Source organism: Ptychodera flava, chromosome 1 (genome assembly GCF_041260155.1).
Source record: "Ptychodera flava strain L36383 chromosome 1, AS_Pfla_20210202, whole genome shotgun sequence".
Classification (NCBI taxonomy): Eukaryota; Metazoa; Hemichordata; class Enteropneusta; family Ptychoderidae; genus Ptychodera; species Ptychodera flava.
In genome coordinates this window covers 13,787,274-13,809,658 of record NC_091928.1, presented here as the reverse complement: position 1 = coordinate 13,809,658, position 22,385 = coordinate 13,787,274, and the positions used below count along the sequence as shown (strand labels likewise).

The 22,385-nt window shown below is 38.0% G+C and overlaps 2 protein-coding genes across 5 annotated transcripts in view; both read right to left on the bottom strand.

Moving 5' to 3' along the window:
• LOC139142963 (uncharacterized) overlaps positions 1 to 22,385 on the bottom strand; it is a 424,363-nt gene that overhangs the window by 338,188 nt on the left and 63,790 nt on the right. The window lies entirely within an intron of this gene.
• On the bottom strand, positions 440 to 21,211 carry LOC139130930 (fibulin-1-like). Of its 4 annotated transcripts, none has more exons than XR_011552025.1 (10): positions 21,120 to 21,211; positions 17,502 to 20,063; positions 16,391 to 16,501; positions 15,271 to 15,387; positions 8,747 to 8,970; positions 7,911 to 8,117; positions 7,534 to 7,623; positions 1,573 to 1,695; positions 1,099 to 1,380; positions 440 to 682 (listed from the first exon to the last, which is right to left on the bottom strand). XR_011552025.1 is itself a non-coding variant. In XM_070696785.1 (10 exons), the coding sequence occupies exons 6-10, from the start codon at positions 8,796 to 8,798 to the stop codon at positions 1,244 to 1,246; spliced, it is 609 nt and encodes a 202-aa protein (XP_070552886.1). In that variant the 5' UTR covers positions 8,799 to 8,970; positions 14,904 to 14,983; positions 15,942 to 16,060; positions 16,391 to 16,501; positions 17,502 to 20,063; positions 21,120 to 21,211; the 3' UTR covers positions 440 to 1,243. The 4 variants fall into 4 exon arrangements, 3 of the variants coding, with proteins under 3 accessions (XP_070552886.1, XP_070552893.1, XP_070552876.1); XM_070696785.1 differs by lacking the exon at positions 15,271 to 15,387 and adding exons at positions 14,904 to 14,983; positions 15,942 to 16,060 and having other exon boundaries at positions 440 to 1,380; XM_070696792.1 differs by having other exon boundaries at positions 440 to 1,380; positions 17,502 to 19,103; positions 19,943 to 20,063.

Below are 22,385 nucleotides of genomic sequence, written 5' to 3'. Positions count from 1 at the left end.
CGTAATGTCAACGTAATCCAAACTCATAAAATGCTCGGTCCCGGGCGTTGAATTTCTGACGATCGATTTGAAAGACATCGTTTTCTGCATTTGGGGCTTACAAGCGATGAAAATACCCAAGTAAGACGAAAAAGACAAACAAGTTGATATAATAAAATAGCAATAACCCCCTTTGCAGTCGGGTATACACGAGATTTTGGTACAATTCGCTCCATATAGCACTCGCCTATCAGCTAGCTCGTGCTATATATCGCGCATTGTACCAAAATCTCGTGTATACCCTCCTGCTGCGGGGGTTATTGCTTAATTTTACGTCAGCAGCATAATTTTACTCAAATTCACCGGTTTGGACTTACCATGATTTGTTTTGTGAAGTACTGAATGTTCAGAAATATATATTGTTGTAAAAAGGTAAAATATTCTCTTCTTTTTCCTAGCGTTAACGTGAAGGTGTTTTGAGGTCAAGGTCAAATAGCGTCCAATAACACCTAGAGTTATTGTACTCCGCGTCAAAGTTATTGGACTCCGCGTCCTCTGATACCGAAACTTACTGTACGACGAAACTCCACAGGTTACAGACGTAGGTGTATAATAATGAAACTTACTAGTTGTCTCACAAATGTACGGCTTCTGTTCTTCACAGTAGTCGTCATACCAGCGGCTAGTCTTCTCCTCGAAATTCCTATCAATTGGTGTTTCGATATAAAAGATAATGTTAAATGCTAGCACATGCAATTATGTTTTGTCCTATAGCATTGACTATTTCCAATGAGTGTGACATCATTCTTATCGAATGCCTTCGGGAATGTTACCCTGGTTATCTCTTTGTATTCCTGGCTGTTGTCAGTCTGTCTTTATATATTATCATAATTCTGACTACATTCATGCTTGTTTCCTGTTTGAGTCTCTGACCATTATCTGAACGCGTTTACTTCAAATTTTGTACTTTGGGTTTCAATATGTTGTCTATGTGTCATAAAATACTGCATCATTGCAATACATTCTTGCACTGCTTTAGTTAATAGCGTGAGTGTGAAAAGATTTGATGTCCATTACTGTCACTGACTATACAGAATGATTTAATGCTTAGAATCTCACCATTTTTGATGCAAACACAGTGCACTTCCTCTCGGTACGTATTGGGCAAATCCAAACGGTCGTAAACTCTTACCATCACTACTTTCTACGTCGCTGCTCGTGTAAGCTCTCGCATCGAACCAGAAATCGTCATCCCTCAATGCCGTCAAAAAATATAATCTTCCAATCGCTGATGTTTGTCCTCGTCTGTATCTTGTACCAGAGATAAGCCATGGCTTTCACATGTAAGGGCTGCTTTATAGTGATCTTTTTGTACCTCGAATACTTTGAAAATTTGACTAGCTGGAAAGCAAATGATAGTCAACTGATGATTTAAATTGACAAAAAAGGCCCAACATGATTACTCATATTGGCAGACCATTTGGATCATAGCATGTTTTTGGTTTCCCCCTTGGGTGTGAGTTTTCCCTTCGACGGTCGACTGTGTTTGCATACTCATTTTGGCCAATGATAATTCTACATGCTAAAACTTACCTTGGCAGCTTCTTTTATCAGCTCTTAGACGGTAACCATGGTTGCATTCACAATAGAAGGATCCTGGTGTATTGACGCATTCGTGTTCACAGAACCTTTGATAGACTGAACATTCGTTGATATCTGGAGAGTAAATGCCAGGCTCATATTATTCTCAGTTTAAAATGTCAATGACCAAAGTAAAAGTTAATACTATATATTATTGCCTGAATACATGGTTTTATGTGTCGAGAGCAGGTGACAATTTGCCCGACGCTGGTAAAATTTAGAAAATTTACTACAATGTTTTGAAAATACACAAAAACATGCCTAGGGTTGGTTTGCTTTTCTAGGGTCTGTCTGGTTACCGAAAAAAACACATTTTTTTTTATTCAATGTAATGATGGAGTAAGTACAGAATAAGTAAAATTTTCACAGCCTTTGTTTTTTTCGAAGAAAGAAAATTTTATTTTAACCCAAAGAGATAACCCTGGGATGGCGGCCATTTTGAATTTCAAATATAGGTAAATATTAGGTAATTTGATTCTCTTGTTACGTACCAAAATTTGCATGATCACCCTCATTCTTATTTGTAAACTCGAAAGAAAATGGTTGAAAGTTTGCGTGAGCAAATTTTTGGCAAAAGTTTGTCTTTCCTTTACGTGGTGCCAACTACCTGAAGCACTAGGTAAGAGCACTCACTTAATGCAGTACACGCCTCGAAAGTTATAGACTTTAACTTGCAGTCAAACTTTCTTCAATTGGAATATTTTAACCATAATAATTTTCTTTCAAAATCAAGAATAAGAATCGGGGTCACCGTTGAAATTTTTGTACATTACAACTTCGCCGATGCTAACTAGCCATATATGCAACCCCGAAATTTCGGGTTAGATAATAATGTGCTAAGCCGGTCGGAAGGTATGAATCACGTAGACATCGATAATACCAAAATCAAACGACTCGAACAGCAATTGCATGCAAGGCAGTGTGTGGAAACAGCGGTTATTTCTCCTGTGAAGTTTGATTGAATATTATTTTCGCCACAGTCCCTCCACGAGGGACTATGGTTTCGTGGTATTTTTCTGACGCCACTTGGCAACTGCGATGCGAAATCGGTGCAAAACAACTGAAAGACACTTTGTTGTACCAACACCTGGCACAAAAGCTGAAAATGGTCGACCGACGTAAGCACGGTCACTCCACAAAAGCGAGTGGAATGACCGTGGCGTGCAGACTTCGCTCCACTTCTATAGCTTGTACTATTGACTGCTACTAAAATTCACATTTTACAAGTATAACCCCTACTTTCCCATACTTATGACATAGCGGCAGCTGTATACCTTACCTCACCCCACCTCACAATAAAACCAAAGACATTGTCTATGTGTTTGACTGGAGTGCATTGCTTCCTGATGTAGCCTCGCAATTCACAATCGTATTATCCAACGTTTTTAATCAGACAAGGACTTCCGTCAGAAGAAAATCGTACATGAAAATTTGTACCATTCTTGAGGTTGCTAATTAAGCAAACAACACAGGCGATACTGTGATTGTCTCAGTCTTGAAACACTCCCAGCAGAACATTTACATCAAGCAGTGGAAAACGAATTAATTTTTTAAATACCCCTAGTGTAGGTAAAGCTACATCCGAATCAAATTTTTAAAAATTGAAAGTCCCTAAATTGATGACGCCGATTTTTAGCTCACGTGTGTAAACACGTGGGCTAATGTCATAGCGATGTCTGTCTGTCTGTCCGTGTGTGTGTGTGTGTGTGTTAGTGTGTGTGTGTGTGTATCTGTCTGTCTGTTTACACGATAACTCAAAAACGCCTGAACGGATTCAAGTCAGATTTGGTATACATGTTCTATATGCTACTTGCAAGAACTGATTAGATTTTGGTTAGTGTGGCTTGCATATTAATGAAGTTATGCAATATCGTTTTTTTTTCCGTACAATGGTTTCCCTATGGAGACGGTAATGACAGTGTAGACATATATCAAGAAATACTGCACAAAATTTCATGAAACTTTTAACAGATGACAATCTAAGAACATTATGATGATACTGTGAGTGTCATGTCAATTATCTTCTCATTTGCATATTTAATGAACTTTTGTTATTAGTGAGATAACTCTGAAATTCCTGCGCCAAACTTGATGATACTTGCAACAAATATTGATCTGATATATATCTTATTATACTTAGAAGCATTAGGCAGTGTCAAGTTAATAAATAGCTCATTTGCATATTTTATGAAGGTTTGTAATTAGTCATATAACTCCGATACAACTTCACCAAATGTGATGAAATTTGCTGCAGATACTGATCCGACTAATATCTATCTGTAGTGTAAAGCATTTAGTAGTGTGAAATTAATTAAGGGTTCATTTGCATATTTAATGAACTTTGTAATTAGGTTTATAACTCTGAAATTACGGCACCCAAGTCAGTGAAATTGGGTACAGATATTGTTTTGATAAATATCTAATTGTACTGAGAAGCATTTGGCAATGTCAAGTTAACAAATAGGTCATTTGCATATTTTATGAAGTTTTGTAATTAGTGATATAACTCCAAAATAACTGCACCAAATGTGATGAAATCTGCTGCAGATACTGATCCGACAGATATCTAATTGTGGTGTAGAGCATTTAGTTGTGTGAAGTTAATTTAGGGTTCATTTGCATATTTAATGAACTTTGTAATTAGTGATATTACTCCAAAATTACAGCGTTATATTTGATGAAACCTGCTACAGATGTTGATCTGATAAATATCCAATTGTACTGAGAAGCATTGAGCAGTGTCAAGTTAATAATTAGCTCATTTGCATATTTCATTAAGTCTTATAGTCATATAACTCAGAAATAACTGCATTAAATGTGATGAAAACTGCTGCACATACTGATACGACAGATATCTAACTGTATTGTAAAGCATTTAGTAGTGTAAAGTTAATTAAGGGTTCATTTGCATATTTAATAAACTTTGTAATTAGGTATATAACTCTGAAATTTCGGCACCAAAATTTTGTGAAACGTGCTACAGATATTGATTTGATAAATATTTAATTGTGCTATGAATCATTGAACAGTGTCAAGTTAATTTAGGATTTATTTGCATATTTAATGAACTTTGTAATTAGTGACATTACTCTAAAATTACAGCATTAAATTAAATTAAATAAAACGTGCTACAAATGTTGATCTGATGGATATCTAATTGTCCCATAAAGCATTGAGCAGTGTCAAGTTAATGAACAGCTCATTTGCATATTAAATAAAGTTTTGTAATTAGTGATTAAACTCTGAGAGTACTGTGCGAAGTTGAAAAAACCTGCTACATATAGCGATAACATACATCTCATTGTTCTGTGAAGCGCACTACTATTAATGAACCTGTTGTAAAACACGTGAGCATATTCAGTTCATATCTGGTTCTTGTTTATGCCAGTGATAATGAGGGGGCGCCGGGCCTTGAACGGAATGATACTCATTTTCAGTCGTAGATAAAGGATTATGATTCAGACTTTGATTTACTTGAATTTGTGTTGATTCGATCGGACTCTGTATTTGCTGCACCAAAGGGTGTAAAGTGTAAGACGAACGCTCATGACTGCGGTATTTACTAACTGGTCATTAAACCACGGTGACTTCACCATAATTTTGAATCCTATCTGCGGACGGCAGTGCACACGTGGCCCATGCTGCTTTCTCTCGCCAAGTGCCCTTGGCGAAAAGTTAGACCATGTTTTGTCTAAATAATGCATCAAAACATTGCAAAACTTGTCAAAACAACATTTGATGGACATTCATGATGGATTCATGGAGCATGAAAAGGTGTCGAAATTATTCCTCTGGTAGTGATTCGCATGCTTTTTACAGAACTCTCTTTTACGTTGTTATCCTTTTCTATTCAAATCAGATAAACATGTTTATGCCAACATAAGCCGCATAAATGCTCAAACATAGCTTACAAACTGCAATATACCGGTCGTACACAATTTTTTTGAAAAGTTCCCCTAAGCTAAAAACACACTGACAGTGACAGTCACTGAAGGAAGACAATTTTCACGAAAACAAGGATATCTCACTGCAAATTATCGTTGAAAGGCACCCAACGCAAATATCGTAATCCCCATTCAGGGTCCCTCAGTGCCCCACCCTATGTTACTGCAGACATGCCTTCAACATGACTCAGCTGAAACAGTTTTGTGATCGATCTTCGCTAATTTGTTTAAAGGGATATATGTCACTATAAAATCATATCATTCCATAGCCAAAACAGTGACCATGAAGTATGAATTTTAGTCCTGTTGGTGTAGCGAAGCCTCCGTCGATTTAAATTCCAATGAACGAACGCGGCGAACAATGATTGCCTCATTTCTCCCTGTTTTTCTTCGTCTCTTTGTCCCTCTACGTGTATCTTCTCTGACTGTATCTTCATACACAGTCGCTGTCACCATACGTCCATGCTATCACACAGATAATCTATCTATCCAACCACATGATCTAGCTATGTAGTTATTTGTCTGTCTGGTTTAGTTTTTTTTTATTTATGCAAAGGGCAAATACTGGTCGAGATGTTTTATAGCTTGTTCGTTTGTGAAAAAAAAACCACTTGGAATGAGTCACTGGAAGAAACTGGAATGCGAAATGAATTGCCAGGTCAACTTCCTGTTCGTCTAGTCTCGAGACGTAGACAAAGACGATCTCGCTTGTGTGAAACACTGCCGTTTTATTCAGATCAGCGGGCATTCATGACCTGCTAAACAACAGCATCTCGTTGACGTGTACACATGATAAAAATAATCGATCTTTATTTCTAAATTTCTCGGAAGAAGTACAGCATTGTAATACAGTGAAACTTTGATCATGACACACCACAAGAATATCAAGAGACCGTTCGGAAAATGGGTAATGATTGGCCTGGTAGTTACAGAAAATTATCTGATTACATCAACTTTCTCGTAATCCCATGGAAATTTGAAAAATTGATATAATCTGCCTAGTAGTTGTTTTCGGGGCAAAGATATGGTGAACAGTAGGGTATTCGTTCGCTTCATTGCTTGTCAACACTCCACGCGTGTTGCAAATAATCTGCGCTATGGCCGAAAACTCAGTGCCCATTGACCATTGATACCAGACAGATGTTTAAGTTTTTAAACACAGAGGGTATGCAGGATCAAAATGTGAGAAAATAAAATCTTCCGAGGATGTTACTTTACTACATTGCAAGTCATTGATGCTACGCTCGGACATAGACACTCATGGTCAAGTGGCAATGTACTCTTGCATTGCACGGCCAAAACCGGTATCGATTTATCACTGTGAGAGTCCCTACTCCAAGCAAGAGACGTCATTTTCTAGTTCCATAGAGGTAAGGGTCAGCCATAGTCCTATCGGCGAAGTTGTAATGCAAGAGAAACAACTAACCGGAGATTTACCGATATCTCATGTTCAAAATGGCCGCCATCCCTGAGTTTACTCTATGAGGAAAGTTGTTATTCCCAGAACAACATTACAGTGAATTTATTACATGTAGTTGGAAAAATCTTACAGACATATGGTCTCTGAGACTTCTTGACTGACATCTATTTATATCGTTGCAATTTAGTTTTTGTAGTAGATATGTATGTGCCCTCCCACCATTGGAAACAATAAAATAAGATAAAATAAAATAAAATAAAATCGTCGATTTTCAAAAAAACTAAGACGGTGAAAATTTTTCTTATACCGAGAGATCTTAAATGAACCATTACAAGAGATGGATCAGAAAAGAATTGTAAAAAAATTGAGAGTGCGAATACCCCGAGGCGCATTCTACCTTAATATATCGGAATTCAAAAAGTCGAACCTAATAGACTTTGGTTGCATCATAGACATTGGAAGAAGCTCTCTGTGTCTAGATGTGAGTGATTTGATGTCTGATGAACTGAGACCAGAGTCAATCTCACGTACATGAACAAGGTAACATACCGACACATTTGCTTTGTTGAAGTTCATAACCCGGACAACAAGACAACGTTTCAAATTCTGCAGCATCTCCGTCCGAGCAATTCCTTATATCTGGAAAAGATAGCATTTTGGGTAAGGTAAGATGACAATGCGCCATTGCCATTAATGTCACAAGCAACAGATTACTTTACAAATTAAAATAGCAGAATACAGAATAGTATGCAAGATTTAACAGCACAGGCGTGTTTTGTTGACGATGAAGCAAGCCATAGGGGCTCCTTTCTTTTTTACATACTGATGTCAGTGAAAATGCGAGAAGAGCCTCCAACAGTTATAATTCTGGATGCTTATGCATCGTCGAATAGTTACACACTAATTTAAAACAACAACGTCGTTACCTTGTCCGTAAACTTCGGCTTCGCAAATCGACAGTGCGTCACGGCGACCAGGTATATCAACACTAACGTATCTTCCAAGCATTCTCCCAGGACAATTGATAACAATCTCACCTCTGTTGTCGGGGCCAATCGGTTTTCCGCAAATCGGATTCTGTAGATGGTTTTCATCGTATCCTGCCCTCACAACGGCGCCAATCAAGCGATCGTCTGCAACATAATATTGTTCCAATGGCGACGATCAGACAACTGCCCATGAACTGTTGCGTACAGCAAATAATCATCTGCGATACAATTTTGTTTCGGCGGGGTCGATCGAACAATCATTTGGAAAGTGTTCTTTAAATGTCGATTGATTACAAAACTTTCGCTGTGTCTCATTGAAACAAACGTACAAAGTGGTTTCACTTCAACGGCGGCGGCCACTTAAGATCGTTTGCAAAATAAATGTACTTGCTCTGTAACTTTAACTTCAGTGACCTTTACATGTATAAGTATTTGCTGTTCTTGTCCTCACTTGTAAATTTTTCGACGGCAAATTCGTGTAGAAAGCGTTACTTGCCACCACGGTGCAACACTAAAGATGCTTTATAGTACAATGCTTATGATAGTAGGGGAAAACAAGTATATGTACTTACACACACATACACACAACCAAGCATAATTCGAAAGAATGAAGGTTCTTTGCTGCATACATAGAAAGAGAATGTTTCAACTGAAATGTTGCTTTTATCACGAATTGGCTAATGACAGAACCTTTGCATGGACTCATCTCACCATCATGATACATGCAAATCTAACATACACATGTGATGGACATTAAAGTTTATGCAACTCACTACAGCAATCGTCTCGATTTACAATGTGTACTCTAATAATTCGGTACGTCATCAGCAGATCAACTTTCCACCAAGGTTTTAAATCCTTCTGTGTATGAGAGCAGCTTCCTGGATGTGTATACCGTTCTTGTCACCGTCGAGGGCGCTAGATGCTTCTCCTATGGTGCGACTGTGGTCGCTGCTCTGAAACGCCGGTTTCCCAGCTGCTATATTGTTGTTTTCACCTGCATGATAAAACAACACAAGTGTTTGCGACTCAATGTAGTATTTGCATCATGCCATAATGCAAACTGATTTCCGCTACTGACGAGCTCTCGTTACAGTCTGCTTACCTGTTGAATAATTCTCACTTTACTATAGATCTGTGTCTACAAACATGAGCGATTTATCGAATCTTCAAATTAAGTGACTATTGTTCAGTATCATGAGACGACCGCATTACAGTACAATAAATTACCCACAAGTCTCTTTGATTTGTATCATTGAAGGTTACTTTTCCAAGAACTTTTTTGTTCTGTATAAAAGCAATAATGTGCAGCATCACAATAATTGATAAACATTATCTAGTAAAAGTACGTTTAGCTATATCAGTGAAAGTTTCCGAATAATCATTAAACAACCATAAAAGTCACATTCCATAGATACTAAAAATGCCATACTTTCGGGCAGCAAGTAACGACGAACTGAAGGGGTCATTCTCTTTGAAAACTTAGAATCCAAATTTCTTTTGTCATTTCCATTGGAAAAAATCAATATCCTTTTATTTCATAAAACAGGTGCAACTAGTCTCCCTACTTTCAATCACATTATTCTGTATGGCTAAAGACACAATTAGTGGATTTTTTTATAAAATGCTGTCTCCTCTGTCAATCATGTAGAATTTTCCAAATCATTTAAAATGAGAACTGGGAAGAATGGTGTCCTGAAAAGTACGTTTTCAGAATTTTTACATTTAGTCTATGAATTTGTCCAAACATGGGAGACATTGTAAACCACTGAGGAATCTCCAAGAATTAAAATCGTAATGAATTATGATAATTTACAGTACTGTGGTATGTCCGTTCGACGACAAAAGTGACGCAAAAATCCGGTAAACCTCACGGAGCGTGGCAGGGGTCTTTTTAGCTCCCGTGCTAACATATCTTAGCCAAGGCGCAAAAGAGGATTGTGTTGCCATTAACAAACCCTCCAAAATAAGGTATCTCGGTCTGGATTATTTTTGCATGTTTATTTTCAGTCTGTTTATTCAAGCGTGATGCATCAACAAACAACGAAATTCGACGTTTGAGAAAATAGGGTAGGTCGGGTTACCGGAAACACATCGTTTTTTTTATTTTGCCAGACGATGCACCCGTATCAGTCTTCAGTCTCTCTGTGTGTCTCATATGAACTGAATCTCCGTTGGCAAGAACGGCTAATCTGATCAAATCAATCATAGCATACAGACAAAGACTCAAAATCATTCTTTTGAGGTGAGTTGGGCCGGCATCATTATTCAGGCTAATTTGCATAATTAATTCTTCGAAATCAGACTTCTCTATGGCCAAGGTCAGATGAAACTTTATACAGGTGTTAATTGTAATACATGATAGAAGGACAGAGTCATGGAATACAGCTGTGTCCGACGTGTTGATTGAATGCTAATCCTATAATATATACACAAATACTGATTCTGTACATGTGTCAAATACGTTAATTATACACGTACGTATACTAATAAAATGCAAAACTACAGTGTACACTTAGTGTGCAAAGATCTGCAATACGTATACTCATGATCTGCATAAAATACGCTACGCATATCAACGTATTGGAATGTTCCATATACAAAGATATACGTTACCTATGCAATTAATATTGTGTTCCATATACGTCAATATACGTAAATATGCTAAGCACATATCAAGCATTTTGTCCAGTGAAATTTGCAATGCTAATTTGCATATTTGCAGCTTGAGTTGTGTATTAAGGGGAGACCCACATTCGCAGACACTTATCTTTAACCTGATTTTTCACCATTAAAATGAATCTTTAACCCGACATGTAGTATATGTTTGGGTGGTTCGACAATTGAAGATTATTAAATTGTAAGAATATTTCGAGACCTGTTTGCGTGTGTTTGTTTTGCTCAAAATGTGTGTTTTTGAGTGTTTTTTTTCACTAAAAAGTGTTAAGTACGAGAGGGTGATGGCAATTGGTGAGCCGTTTACTGCAATCGATAGCAAGGTAAGGTGTGTAAAAGACCGTGTCTTGGATTTTTGATACTCCGCTTTGTTTTTTGTACAATTAGCCTTGAAAGTGAGAAGTGGTGGATTCTGAATAAATTAACGGTTTTTGTCCCGTTTGTCATGATATCTTTTGTTTTTGGAACATTATCGGTATTCTGAGACACAGTTTTGTAGAAAAAGTCACTGACTACAACCTGTGCAAAGATAAGGCTAATACGTCAATGTTGCGCCAAGTTACACTCTCCAGAAGTTGCGATACATTGCCAAAAACGGAATGGAGTAAATAGCAGGAATGTGTGTGCGACCCTTGGAGTCGCACAAAGTCAGCTAAAATTCCGGTTCGCTCACATCTTCGGTGGAATATCCCAGCCCATAATTAATACTGGACTTTTTACACAATTGTCTGAATTTGTGGTATGAATGAAATGATACATGACGTAAAAATTGGAAGAAAATGAACACTGAAACGGCCAGTTCGCGGCGTAAGCGTTAGGCTTTATTTACACAACTGTCATTCCCAGCTACATCTGGGGATAATCTTCTTGCTAAATACAAATTAGCGTATTATCCATGCACTGTAGTGTACCAGCTAAATCTGATTATCAAGCGAAGAAATAGCTGGCTGCGTATATGCTTCGTAAAAATTATGTGATTTTGCATTCCAAGTCCGATGACATTGTGTTTTCCTGTATTTTGGTTGCACAATCGTCACCGCGTTTTAAGCTTCCTGCCCGGAGAGTGACACGTGACAATGAATTTCGTACATACCGACAAAGACGAAGTTCATTTCGACGCCGTGTTGCGTACGCTTGCTTTTACGTCCCATACTGCATCATGTGCGTGTTGAAGAACGACCACAGTCAACCTTGAACATGGCATGGCGCTAAAAACGGACAGACATAACGCGGTTTCCGACCTCAGAAGCAGCACTTTATAGTGCAGGGCTAACTTTGTGTTGTGCCAGGTTAGAACCCTTCGTTAGGCTAAACTAAATATAACACCTGACAATATCTGGTATCTAAAGCGATTTCTTATATTAAGATAAAAAGTAGCAGTTGGCGGAACATGAAATAAATCGATTAGGACACGAAACTCGACTTGTTTTGGCTTCTCGAGTATACATGTACCTAATACAGATGTGAATCCTTGACCACGCTGAAAGCATCATTATAAAATCGCGACGTTCTAGAGTTTTGTACAAGTAATGAAATACGTGAACTTCAGTCAAACAGTTGAATATCGCGTTCTCTGATATGTTGAAACGAGCATTCGTCGTTCTTCGGTGGCGACTGTCCGTTGAACTACTATGATAACGACGATTAGACCAGCAGCATGCTGTTTTTCCAGCGTGATTGAGTTTATCCACAGGAAAAAGTAGTTGCTGATTCGAAAAAAAAAACACGTTCATGGTTGTTTAATTTTTTTCGAGTTCATGGAAATTATTCTATTATTTTTAATTTTGGTTTCTTTGAATTTACTGTATAACTTTATAATTACCTAAAAACAATTCAATCGCAATGATTCTAATGCTATACTGACATGAATTTGTGCCGTGAAATATCGCATACTTTCAATCGAGATTGACTTCCACAAGATGAAATGCCAGATTTATGCACAGCATAAAGCTAACATAAATGTGAATAAAGATATTCTTTATACAGCTTTATGTAGCATAAAGGTAGAACTGTATGCATCTTTATGCACCTGCATAAATGTCAGAACGTGTCAGGAAATTTGTCGGAATGTGGTTTATACCATCTAACCTGGGCAAAGTAATGTACCATTCGTTTGCCATCTAACTCTACAGAATGGCTAAAATACCAATGAACCACACATGGCCGAACGTTTGTTGGTGATATATCAATGTCACCAGAACTACTACCCCATGAGGCCATCACCCTTGCACTTCTCAATGTTCGACAGCCCAGTCGGGATCCAAATTTCTCCCCAAAGATGTGCAATGACGAATATTTCTTTACAAGTTTACTCAATCCACTCACAACATTATTTGGATACATGAATTTATATACTGCTTCAAGTAGTTCGGTGTTTTCAACTGAAAGAACCCCCTCAACATATCCAGTCGGTACATAGATTGATTTGTTACATCCCCAGAAAACATTTTCCATAAACTTTGCATCAGCAGCAGCCAAAAGAGAAAAATCACTCATTTCACACAGCTCCTTTTTTGACCCAGGTCTTTCAAGCAGGGTTGAAAATTGCTCGCTGAGCTCACTCTTCATATCTACCTTCTGTACAAACTTTAGAACAGTAAGTTTTCTCATAAACTGTATCTCAACAGATCGATTATTGGTTGGAATATCCCCAAAATATCCATTGTATCTTTCAAACGGAAAACACCAAAAGGCACTTATAGGCCCATAGTCAAATAAACATTCCCTCATGTGGCACATTAGATGCATGTTTGGAGTTATCATCTTTTACCATAGGGATTCTCACACTTGATGCAAAAATTAACTAGCAAAACAAAGCGCTCCCAGCACAACAAATAATTATGTGGGATTATTTCGTGCAAAACATACATAGAGAATATAGTTATCCAATATTTCCATTCGTAAGCAGAAAACTTTCCATAATTTGAAGCAATTTTGTGTGGTATTCTGCCAATATCACAAGCCACTGTCATCCCTGTATTCTGTATTGGAGAATATGTAGTTTTTTGAGTGTCAAGATTTTTTTCTAAGTAGAGTTTGAACATTTTCTTGCCAACCCAAAGAAACAAGTTATGCACTGGATCAATTGCAATCATTCTTACCACCGTCCCTCCACCCAAGGTGAAGGGACGGTGTTCTTACACAATCAAATTTTGAATTTTGAATGTCGGACTTCATAAGGTGCAGACAAACACATGTGTAAAATGTCATCAGAAAAAGACTTAATTTATGGATTTTGGGAGTAAGCCAAGTTTGATTGGGGTGGGTTCAGTTTTGAATGTCAGACTATACTTTGCATTGAGTCCATGTCATTTGATAGCGGACACAAATGTACGTTTTGGTTATCGGCGGCGATTAATTTTGAATGCTGGACATGTAAAGACAAAGACGTACTACTTTGATTTTCGGCCTTTATTTGTTTTGTACGGAAACAGATTTGTTAAATACGTGTTATAGTAAAATGAGGAAAAAATAACGTAAACTACAATGAGCAGCCTCACAGTTGTGCACAAGATGTATCACCAGTTTTTTTTCGAAGCTCAGTTTAGTGTTGAATGAGTAAGCATAGCGTTCTGCGTTACAGTGCTCGCTTGCGACCAGTTCCAGTTTACACCTTATCAACGCATCGGAAACTAGAGTTTTAAGCTGGACCGTAACTCTAACAATTTTATTTTTTCTCTCATTTCCGGCCATATGCTTGATATTTCGCTTTTGTGGACCATGCTTTTGCAATCGACGGCTACCTTCAGTAGCCACGACATACTTCCTGCCGGCAGCTGGGAAGAAGACTGACGCATGCGCACTCCTCCGGACGAAATTAACGTAATCTACTTACGCTCTTGAGATTGCCTTGACTAATCTGGAAACCGTTAAGACATAAGAAAAACACGGCACGCAAACTGGCCTACAATGTTATTTTTTTAAATCTAACAAATTTCCAAGTATATTATTGTTTCAAACTTATCGTCCACTCAAAGACCATATTACACGGATTCAAAATTTACAATAAAAACAAAAAATGACCAAAATCACTCAAGGAAGGTGGGTCTACAACAAGCAGGCCGATTATCACATTGGAGTCTAGCTACGCGTGTTCTACTTTAGAAGTATTCATAGCGAGTTGTGGGCATCCAACTCATTTCGCAAATCATGCTGCTTTGCATCTATATGCTAGGCATCTCATTTAATCTATCAGAAACGAAAAGTAAGTTTTAATGATAGCCCTTGACATTTTACAACAGTGTTTCACTGTACCTGAGCAATCAATTTCATCCTCCCCAAGCTCACAGTCTTGTGTACTATTACAGCGCCCATCATCTGAAATGCAGGCTCCACTGTAGCATAAGTATTGATTTGGAGTACAAATATCTAAGGATAAAAACGAGAAAAATCAGAAAGGGTTTGTATAATGAAAACGAGACCAATATTATATTTACAAGCATAAATTATGTAGGTCATAGCCTGGGAGATATAGAGATTTTCATAGTTTGCAAAAGTGAATGACACCAAAACGGGTGGCAATGACAAGTCTTGCGGTATATCTGACAAAAGTTGGGGACATCATTGACTTGTCTGATGAGAGATATGCACATACCATTTTGTACAATGTACATCTCATCACCTCGGCAACCATCCTCGTCATCACCATCAGTACAATCCGTCTCGCCGTCACATTTCCAAGACTCGTTTATACACTTGCCGTCGTCGCAGCGGTAGTAATCTTCAGCACATGTGAATACTGTAAAGTAAGATAAAAGCAACTCTCACCTTTTTAAAAGCGGGAAAACCTTCCAAGAAATTTCTAAAAGATAGTTTTTTGTCATGGTTATAATCCATTTTTTTTTGGCAATATCTAGGACCCTTGGTAAGGTATTTCTATTCTAAAAGTTGAAAAAGCACAAATATTATGCAGTGTATCCTCAGGGTAGCCACTCTGACCTATTTCATCGAAAATTTGGGTAATATACACAAATTTACCAAGTCACTACTTTGTGCATAACTATCTATTTTAAGACAGATTTCCGACGGTAGGCACAAAATCTAGTGATACCTATATTGTAAAAATTTGAACCCTGTTCCTGTTATATCATCGCCCTTTCTCTTAACAAACATAAATTCGGTAGGTCATAGCCTGGGAGATATAGAGATTTTCATGGTTTGCAAAAGTGAATGACACCAAAAACGGGTGGCAATGACAAGTCTTGCGGTATATCTGACAAAAGTGGGGGACATCATTGACTTGTTTGATGAGAGATATGCACACATCATTTTGTACGATCTACATCTCATCACCTGGGCAACCATCCTCGTCATCTCCATCAGTACAATCCGTCTTGCCGTTACATTTCAAAGACTTGGGTATACACTTGCCATCGTCGCAGTGGTATGAATATTAGCACATGAAGTGAATACTGTAAAGTAAGATAAAAGCAACTATCACCTTTGTAAAAGCGGGAAAACCTACCAAGAAATTTCTCCATGAGTTTTTTGTCATGGCTTTAATCAATCGTTTTTTTTGCAATATCTAGGACCCTTGGTAAGGTATTTCTATTCTAAAAGTTGAAAAAGAACAAATAATATGCAGTGTATCCTCAGGGTAGCCACTCTCTCACCCATGTCCATAATCTTTATCGAAAATTTTAGATGTACACACATTCACCACTTCACTACTTTGTTTATTTTTATGATATATTTCCGACCCTAGGCACAAAATATAGTGATACCTGTTTAGGTAGACATACCTTCACATAGTCCTTCGTCTTCACCGGTTGGACAGTCGTGTTGACCGTCACACACCCAGGCATTAGGTATACAAGACAAATCTCCGCAAGTAAAACGACGTGCACCACAAACTTTGCAAAAAATAAAGTTGAACAAGAAATGTAACCACTGCAAAGCGATACATTTTGCATTATTTATTGACAGTTTGTGATATTCTAAGTAAAACTTATAATCTGCCGCAAGGTATGTACATTAAACGTAAATACAATATAAAAAACGGGCGACGCGCTGACCACGCATTAACGTTTATTAATGGGCAAGGGCTAGAGGAAAACCAAACATTAACGGGCAAAGCGTGCCAAGCTCGTTAATTTTGGCTTTCCTCTCGCCCGCGCCAATAAATAAACGTTTATGGTCAACGCGTCGCCTGTTATTTCCATTATATTATCAACGAATTTTAAAAACCGTCAAAATTTACGAAAATTTCCCATGCGAACGACAACGCGGTCCTGAACTTTCAGTGAGTAATGCGCTTGTTGCAAATATTTTGCAAATATGGAGATTTATTTTATGATTGATTATGATCTTTGTGCAAATCACAATTTTCAGTTTAGCTGTAAAGTTACTATGTTTACGATATTATTCATATTCACGGGTATGTAAACAAACCATTACTGTGTATTTGTGGGCAGTCACGTGGTTCAGCTCTAACCAATTAAAATGCGATGGATAAAGCATGGTAATATAATGTGTAATTATCTTGACATCTGTCAGCCGGTCGCTTCGAGTCTCTCTATTGGTTTGCAAATCAGTTTGTATGCCTGTCAATCGGTCTCTTTATCTGTCTCTCGCTACCTCTGTCTCCCCGTCTTTGTGTCTTTGTGTCTGCATCTCTGTCTGTCTCACTCTGTCTGTCTGTCTGTCTGTCTGTCTGTCTGTCTGTCTGTCTGTCTGTCTCTCTCTCTCTCTCTCTCTCTCTCTCTCTCTCTCTCTCTCTCTCTCTCTCTCTCTCCTCTCTCTCTCTCTCTCTCTCTCTCTCTCTCTCTCTCTCTCTCTCTCTCTCTCTCTCTCTCTCTCTCCTCTCTCTCTCTCTCTCAGAATAAATGTGCCAAATCTATATCGAAATCCTACCTTCACACAAAGCTTCGCCCTCATCGTTTTCACAGTCCCGCTTGTAATCACATATCCGGAATTCGGTATGCAAAGACCATCAGAACACGGATACTCGTACACAGCACAAACTGAAATGTTGCATTTCATAAGACAGGATATTATGTATGCATTTATTGTTTAGCCCTTTCGCCCCATTTCCAATTGCAGAATTCCCACATAACAATAAAAAAACAATTGGATTGGACCAAACCATTGCGGAGATAGGGTTGAAAAAAGCAAATCTGATAAATTAAAGGAAGAGATTGGGGACACTTTTCAGCTTTTTCATGAATTTTGTTTCAGGTGAAAAGTTGTTTATGTGTTTTTGATTGGAACTAGCTAAAATACTGAACACAGTATACACAACTTAAACTCTACTTGCAGCTCGATGACAGTAAAACACTCAGTGAAACATTTTTGCGGTCTGTGCCATAATATCGAGTTCAGTACAGCTCTCAACTTATTGGCTTAAGTAACCTAAGGTAGTATGCGCCTCGAAAGTGAAAGACATAAACTTAAACTCAAACTTTCTTCAATAAATCTTTCAACCATTCTTTTTCAAAATCACTGTCAAGAATAAAATTGGGGGTGCAAAATTATGGTACTAGTGAAATAATTTACCAAAGATTTACCGATATTTGAAATTCAAAATTTACGCAATCCCCGAACTCGAAGGAGAAAAATAAACAGATTTCAGAAGATAGAGACGTTGAAAATGTAGGGCTAATGTGCAGCGTCTAAGAAGCTGTTATCCATTTGGATGGCTGGATCTTACCCTTATAATTAAAACAATACAAATAGAATCCCTAAGTCGCTGTGAATAGTGACAATTGACCGATCAAAGATAATCTTATTAGCACGATGCACGTCAGCATTAAATGTATCTCATACCAAGAGCCTTAAAATAAGCCCCCACAAGTGGTAGATCTGAAAAGAATTGTGAAGTTTGAGAGTTAGAATATCTGTCGCCGGGGCGCATTTTAACTGTACTGTACTTAGTGTACACTGAAGGCCCATTTAGTTTGGCTCTCATGCAAGCTTTTGTAATGAGTTCGATTCTTGATTGGTGCTGCCTTCTCGACATACAAGGTTAGCGGCTGTCCCATACGTCATGGCAATGTTTGAATGTCGTAAGAAATGAAATCGGAATGGGTGAAAGTAATTTTGTTTGAGGGTCAGGAAACAAAATAGCCTGTTTACGTTCAGCTTAAGGGGCAATGGTTGACCGCTTGGTTGCTGTTTATCACCATCATGGTGTACACTAGATGATTGCGCACAAGTTACGCACACCACTTCAATACTAGAGCACCTCTCATCGAGAAGTTGTGGGCTATACATGTCTATACCGAAGATAGAAATCGACGTAATTAGTCTCACTTTTGCCTTAAAAGTGGCACTTTCCCCCGCCAGATTTTTAAATACATGAGGAAGTGTTCGAAAGTCTTCATACCTGGTCGGCATGTCGCGCCGTCAGACAACAGTCGATATCCGTCAAAACAAGCACAGTAGAAGGATCCAGGAGTGTTATGACAGTGATGGTGACAGACAGTGGTGTCATTCCAGCCTCACATTCGTCTATGTCTGATATTTTAATAAAGGGTATTTAGTTGTTGAAATTTGCAGAACAAGCAAAAACAAATCGTGTCCACGAGGTTAGGGTTAATCGAAATGTCAAAATTCGTGTTCTATATATTCCAATTGAATACACGGTAGATGTGCAGGTGTACATATCGTTTTTAAAATTATAAAAGACGAAATTGTCACCAATTTGCATGTCGAAGGGGTACAATAGTAAACACACACGTTCAACACTGAAGTTTGGTTTTACCAAACATGAACACGGGAGCTAATATTACGACATTTCAACTAATTCAACGGAGTATAATGAGCTACATAACGTCTAAAGAAATCTTTAAGCCAGAATAATATAAAAGCTCCCGCTTGTTGAGAATGGGGTAAATTTGGGATGGGTGGTTGCTAATGGCTGTTATTTTAACGGCGTCAATAGCGCGAATGGTAACTGCCAAAATATGGATAGTTATGTGTGTTATTAAAATCTCTTGGTTGCAACAAAGTGACATGATTTATCAAGATCATATATAAAAATATTCTACAACAACATCAGAGTTGCATAACGGCCAATGGCACAATGTTACAGCGCCGTTGTAACAGTTTAGTTGCTGTACATATTTTTTGTGTCACGTTGGCCTACCTCGTCCCATTCATGAATGATACTTGTAAGGAAGTGTCATAGAAGGCCAGGTAGCTGCAGTCTTGACCGTGAATTCAACTTGAAAATTGAAACTCTTCAGAATCGTGAAATCGACGCGGGAGTTCAGACAAAGATACAGTCATATTTTCGCAAACATTCAAATCCCGAACATGGAAATGTAGGCAAACGAATGTTCAATCGTCGATACCTTGGCACTGAGTTCCATTCCCTACGGGCATGTATCCTTCCAGGCAACTACACACGTCTTCACCACTTAGACCAATCTGGCAAATCTGTCCACACGAATTTGGTTCGGTGCAGTTTTCTCCCTGTAAGGGGGGGGGGAGAGAGAGAGAGAGAGAGAGAGAGAGAGAGAGAGAGAGAGAGAGAGAGAGAGAGAGAGAGAGAGAGAGAGAGAGAGAGAGAGAGAGAGAGAGAGAGAGAGAGAGAGACTCTTATTCTTACCGTCTTCTTTTTTCGAAATTCGAAAACTGTATTTGTCCCCATTGAGTTAACACAGAATTATAGCCATGTTAAATTTACATGTAAAATATCGGGTAAATGTACATTTCCAGTAGATTGTTTCTCTAGTACCAAATTTTGTTTCGTGCAGCGTAAACTATTAGCGTGTATCAACATATTGGAGGCTTAAGTACCACAGATCGGGATTAAAACATGACATTCACACATTACATACACTTTGTCTTTGTTATACAATTCCTTTTTGCATGGTAACAATTAGACGGGCGTTTGTCGACAAATTGCCAATTTGATGATTTAATGCCCAAGGCATTAACGTTTGTTCAAAAAACCACACATTTAAGACCACCAATTTTCGTGACTCATTTAGATCGTTTTGACCAAACCCAGTCCTCAAATGTTAATTTTTGGCATTATCTCATACGGAAAAATGGCTATTTTATCCTTACTGTACACGATAATTGTTGCCTTATCTGCGAATAGTTGGACAATCATCAACAACGAACATCTAAATATACTATCATACTACTACCATTTCCACAATAATTGCAGTATCACTAGGAAGGTTTCTCGCGTGTAATTAGCAGGCCCCCGAAAAAAAAACAACAAAAACAACAAACAAAACAAACAAAACAAAGAACGAAACCAAACAAATAAACAATTGGAATAGATAAATAAACTTGAGAGATGTGGATCTCTTGGCCTAATTACATAAATTAAGTCTATCATAGACATGAAGACTGTTCATCTTGCAATAGAAAACAATCAATCAATCAAAAAAACAAACAAACAAACACACAAACAAACAAACAAACAACAAACAAACAAACAAACAAAAATAAAGAAATGAAAGGTCACAAAAGCCAAGTTTAAAGTTATACACGTACAATTTACAAACATATTACCTTGGCAACGGAAATAGCCATGCAGAAGATGAAATACAAGATGTATGACACATTTTGGTTCATTGTTGTTCTCCGTCTGAATTGTGTCTCTTGAAAAAAGTGAAAGGAAACGAAAAAGGTTATGAAAAGAGAATGGTTAATAGTAACGATAATCTTGTTCAGGACATCATAAGCTGCATTCTTATTAAAAACTGCCATGAATGATATGAGCTGGCCGTCTTTGTTAGCTTATTAACACGGAGGTCGAAACTAAAATTTCCTATAGCTGACATTGCGCTCTGTATGCTATTTTCTTACCGCGGGTTTTGAAAACGATTATAGTTAAAGTACATACCTGTATGACACGATAAAGACGGACAGTTTTAAATGAAAATGCTCCTCGATTAATCTCTCTCTCCTGATACTGATGAATTATGCCAAGTTTTGTAAGTTTCACCACAAGTTAGACAAAGCTCTTCACAAAATAAGACGATATATCATGTACGCCATCACAGTGACGCATGCATCTTTACATGTGTAACAAAACCTTCTGAGAACTGTTTTGTATCGTGTATGGCCGATTTTAATAATATTGCGCTCTTCTCTACCGATTTCCGGTATCGGAGTGATAGTAATCGGACCGTTACTCGACAACGTTCTGCTGATTGTAATAACTGCGCCTAAGTATCATGTCAGCTGACAAATGTGAGTTGTCACCTTGAAGGTTAAAGCGTGATTAACCAATCGTTGAAGCATGATGTATTTTGTCTGTGGCAATAAATGACATGTCCTTTGTGCGTGAGCGAAGACAATCAATCCAACTTTGACCTTAAGACTGCAGGGTACCACGCTAAGCGTGTTGTGAAACGAAATGTGAACAAAAGTGTACTGTCATGACTTTTTACGAAACAAGGCGGTGTTTCAACGTGACAATGTCCTCACCTAGTAATTGAAGTATCATCACTATAATTTTGCAAAATCACGATGAGTCAAACCTTCGGAGAAATTCGGTACATCGTCGATCGGTTTCAAACTCTCAACGTGGTCATCAAGTCACCCAACAAAGACATCATTCAAAACCGATTGGCTAAATCTTTTTCTGAATCGACTGCGATTCCTCCACACAAAGCACTCACATACATACTCGCTCACATACACTCGCATTGGGCACAAACCAACTCAAAGCAATGAATAGATAGCTAAATTGGGCTACAGATAACCTCGTACGTAGGAAAGTACATGAGAGCATGGGAAAAGAAACTCATTCAGGGAGTTGACATAAGAACT

Coding starts and splice junctions, on each gene's coding strand:
- LOC139130930 (XM_070696785.1), bottom strand. CDS start 8,798: ATGACGTACCGAATTATTAGAGTACACATTGTAAATCGAGACGATTGC. Junction 7,624..7,910: donor AGCCGAAGTTTACGGACAAG/GTAACGACGTTG, acceptor TATCTTTTCCAG/ATATAAGGAATTGCTCGGAC. Junction 1,696..7,533: donor TCAACAAAGCAAATGTGTCG/GTATGTTACCTT, acceptor TTTACTCTCCAG/ATATCAACGAATGTTCAGTC.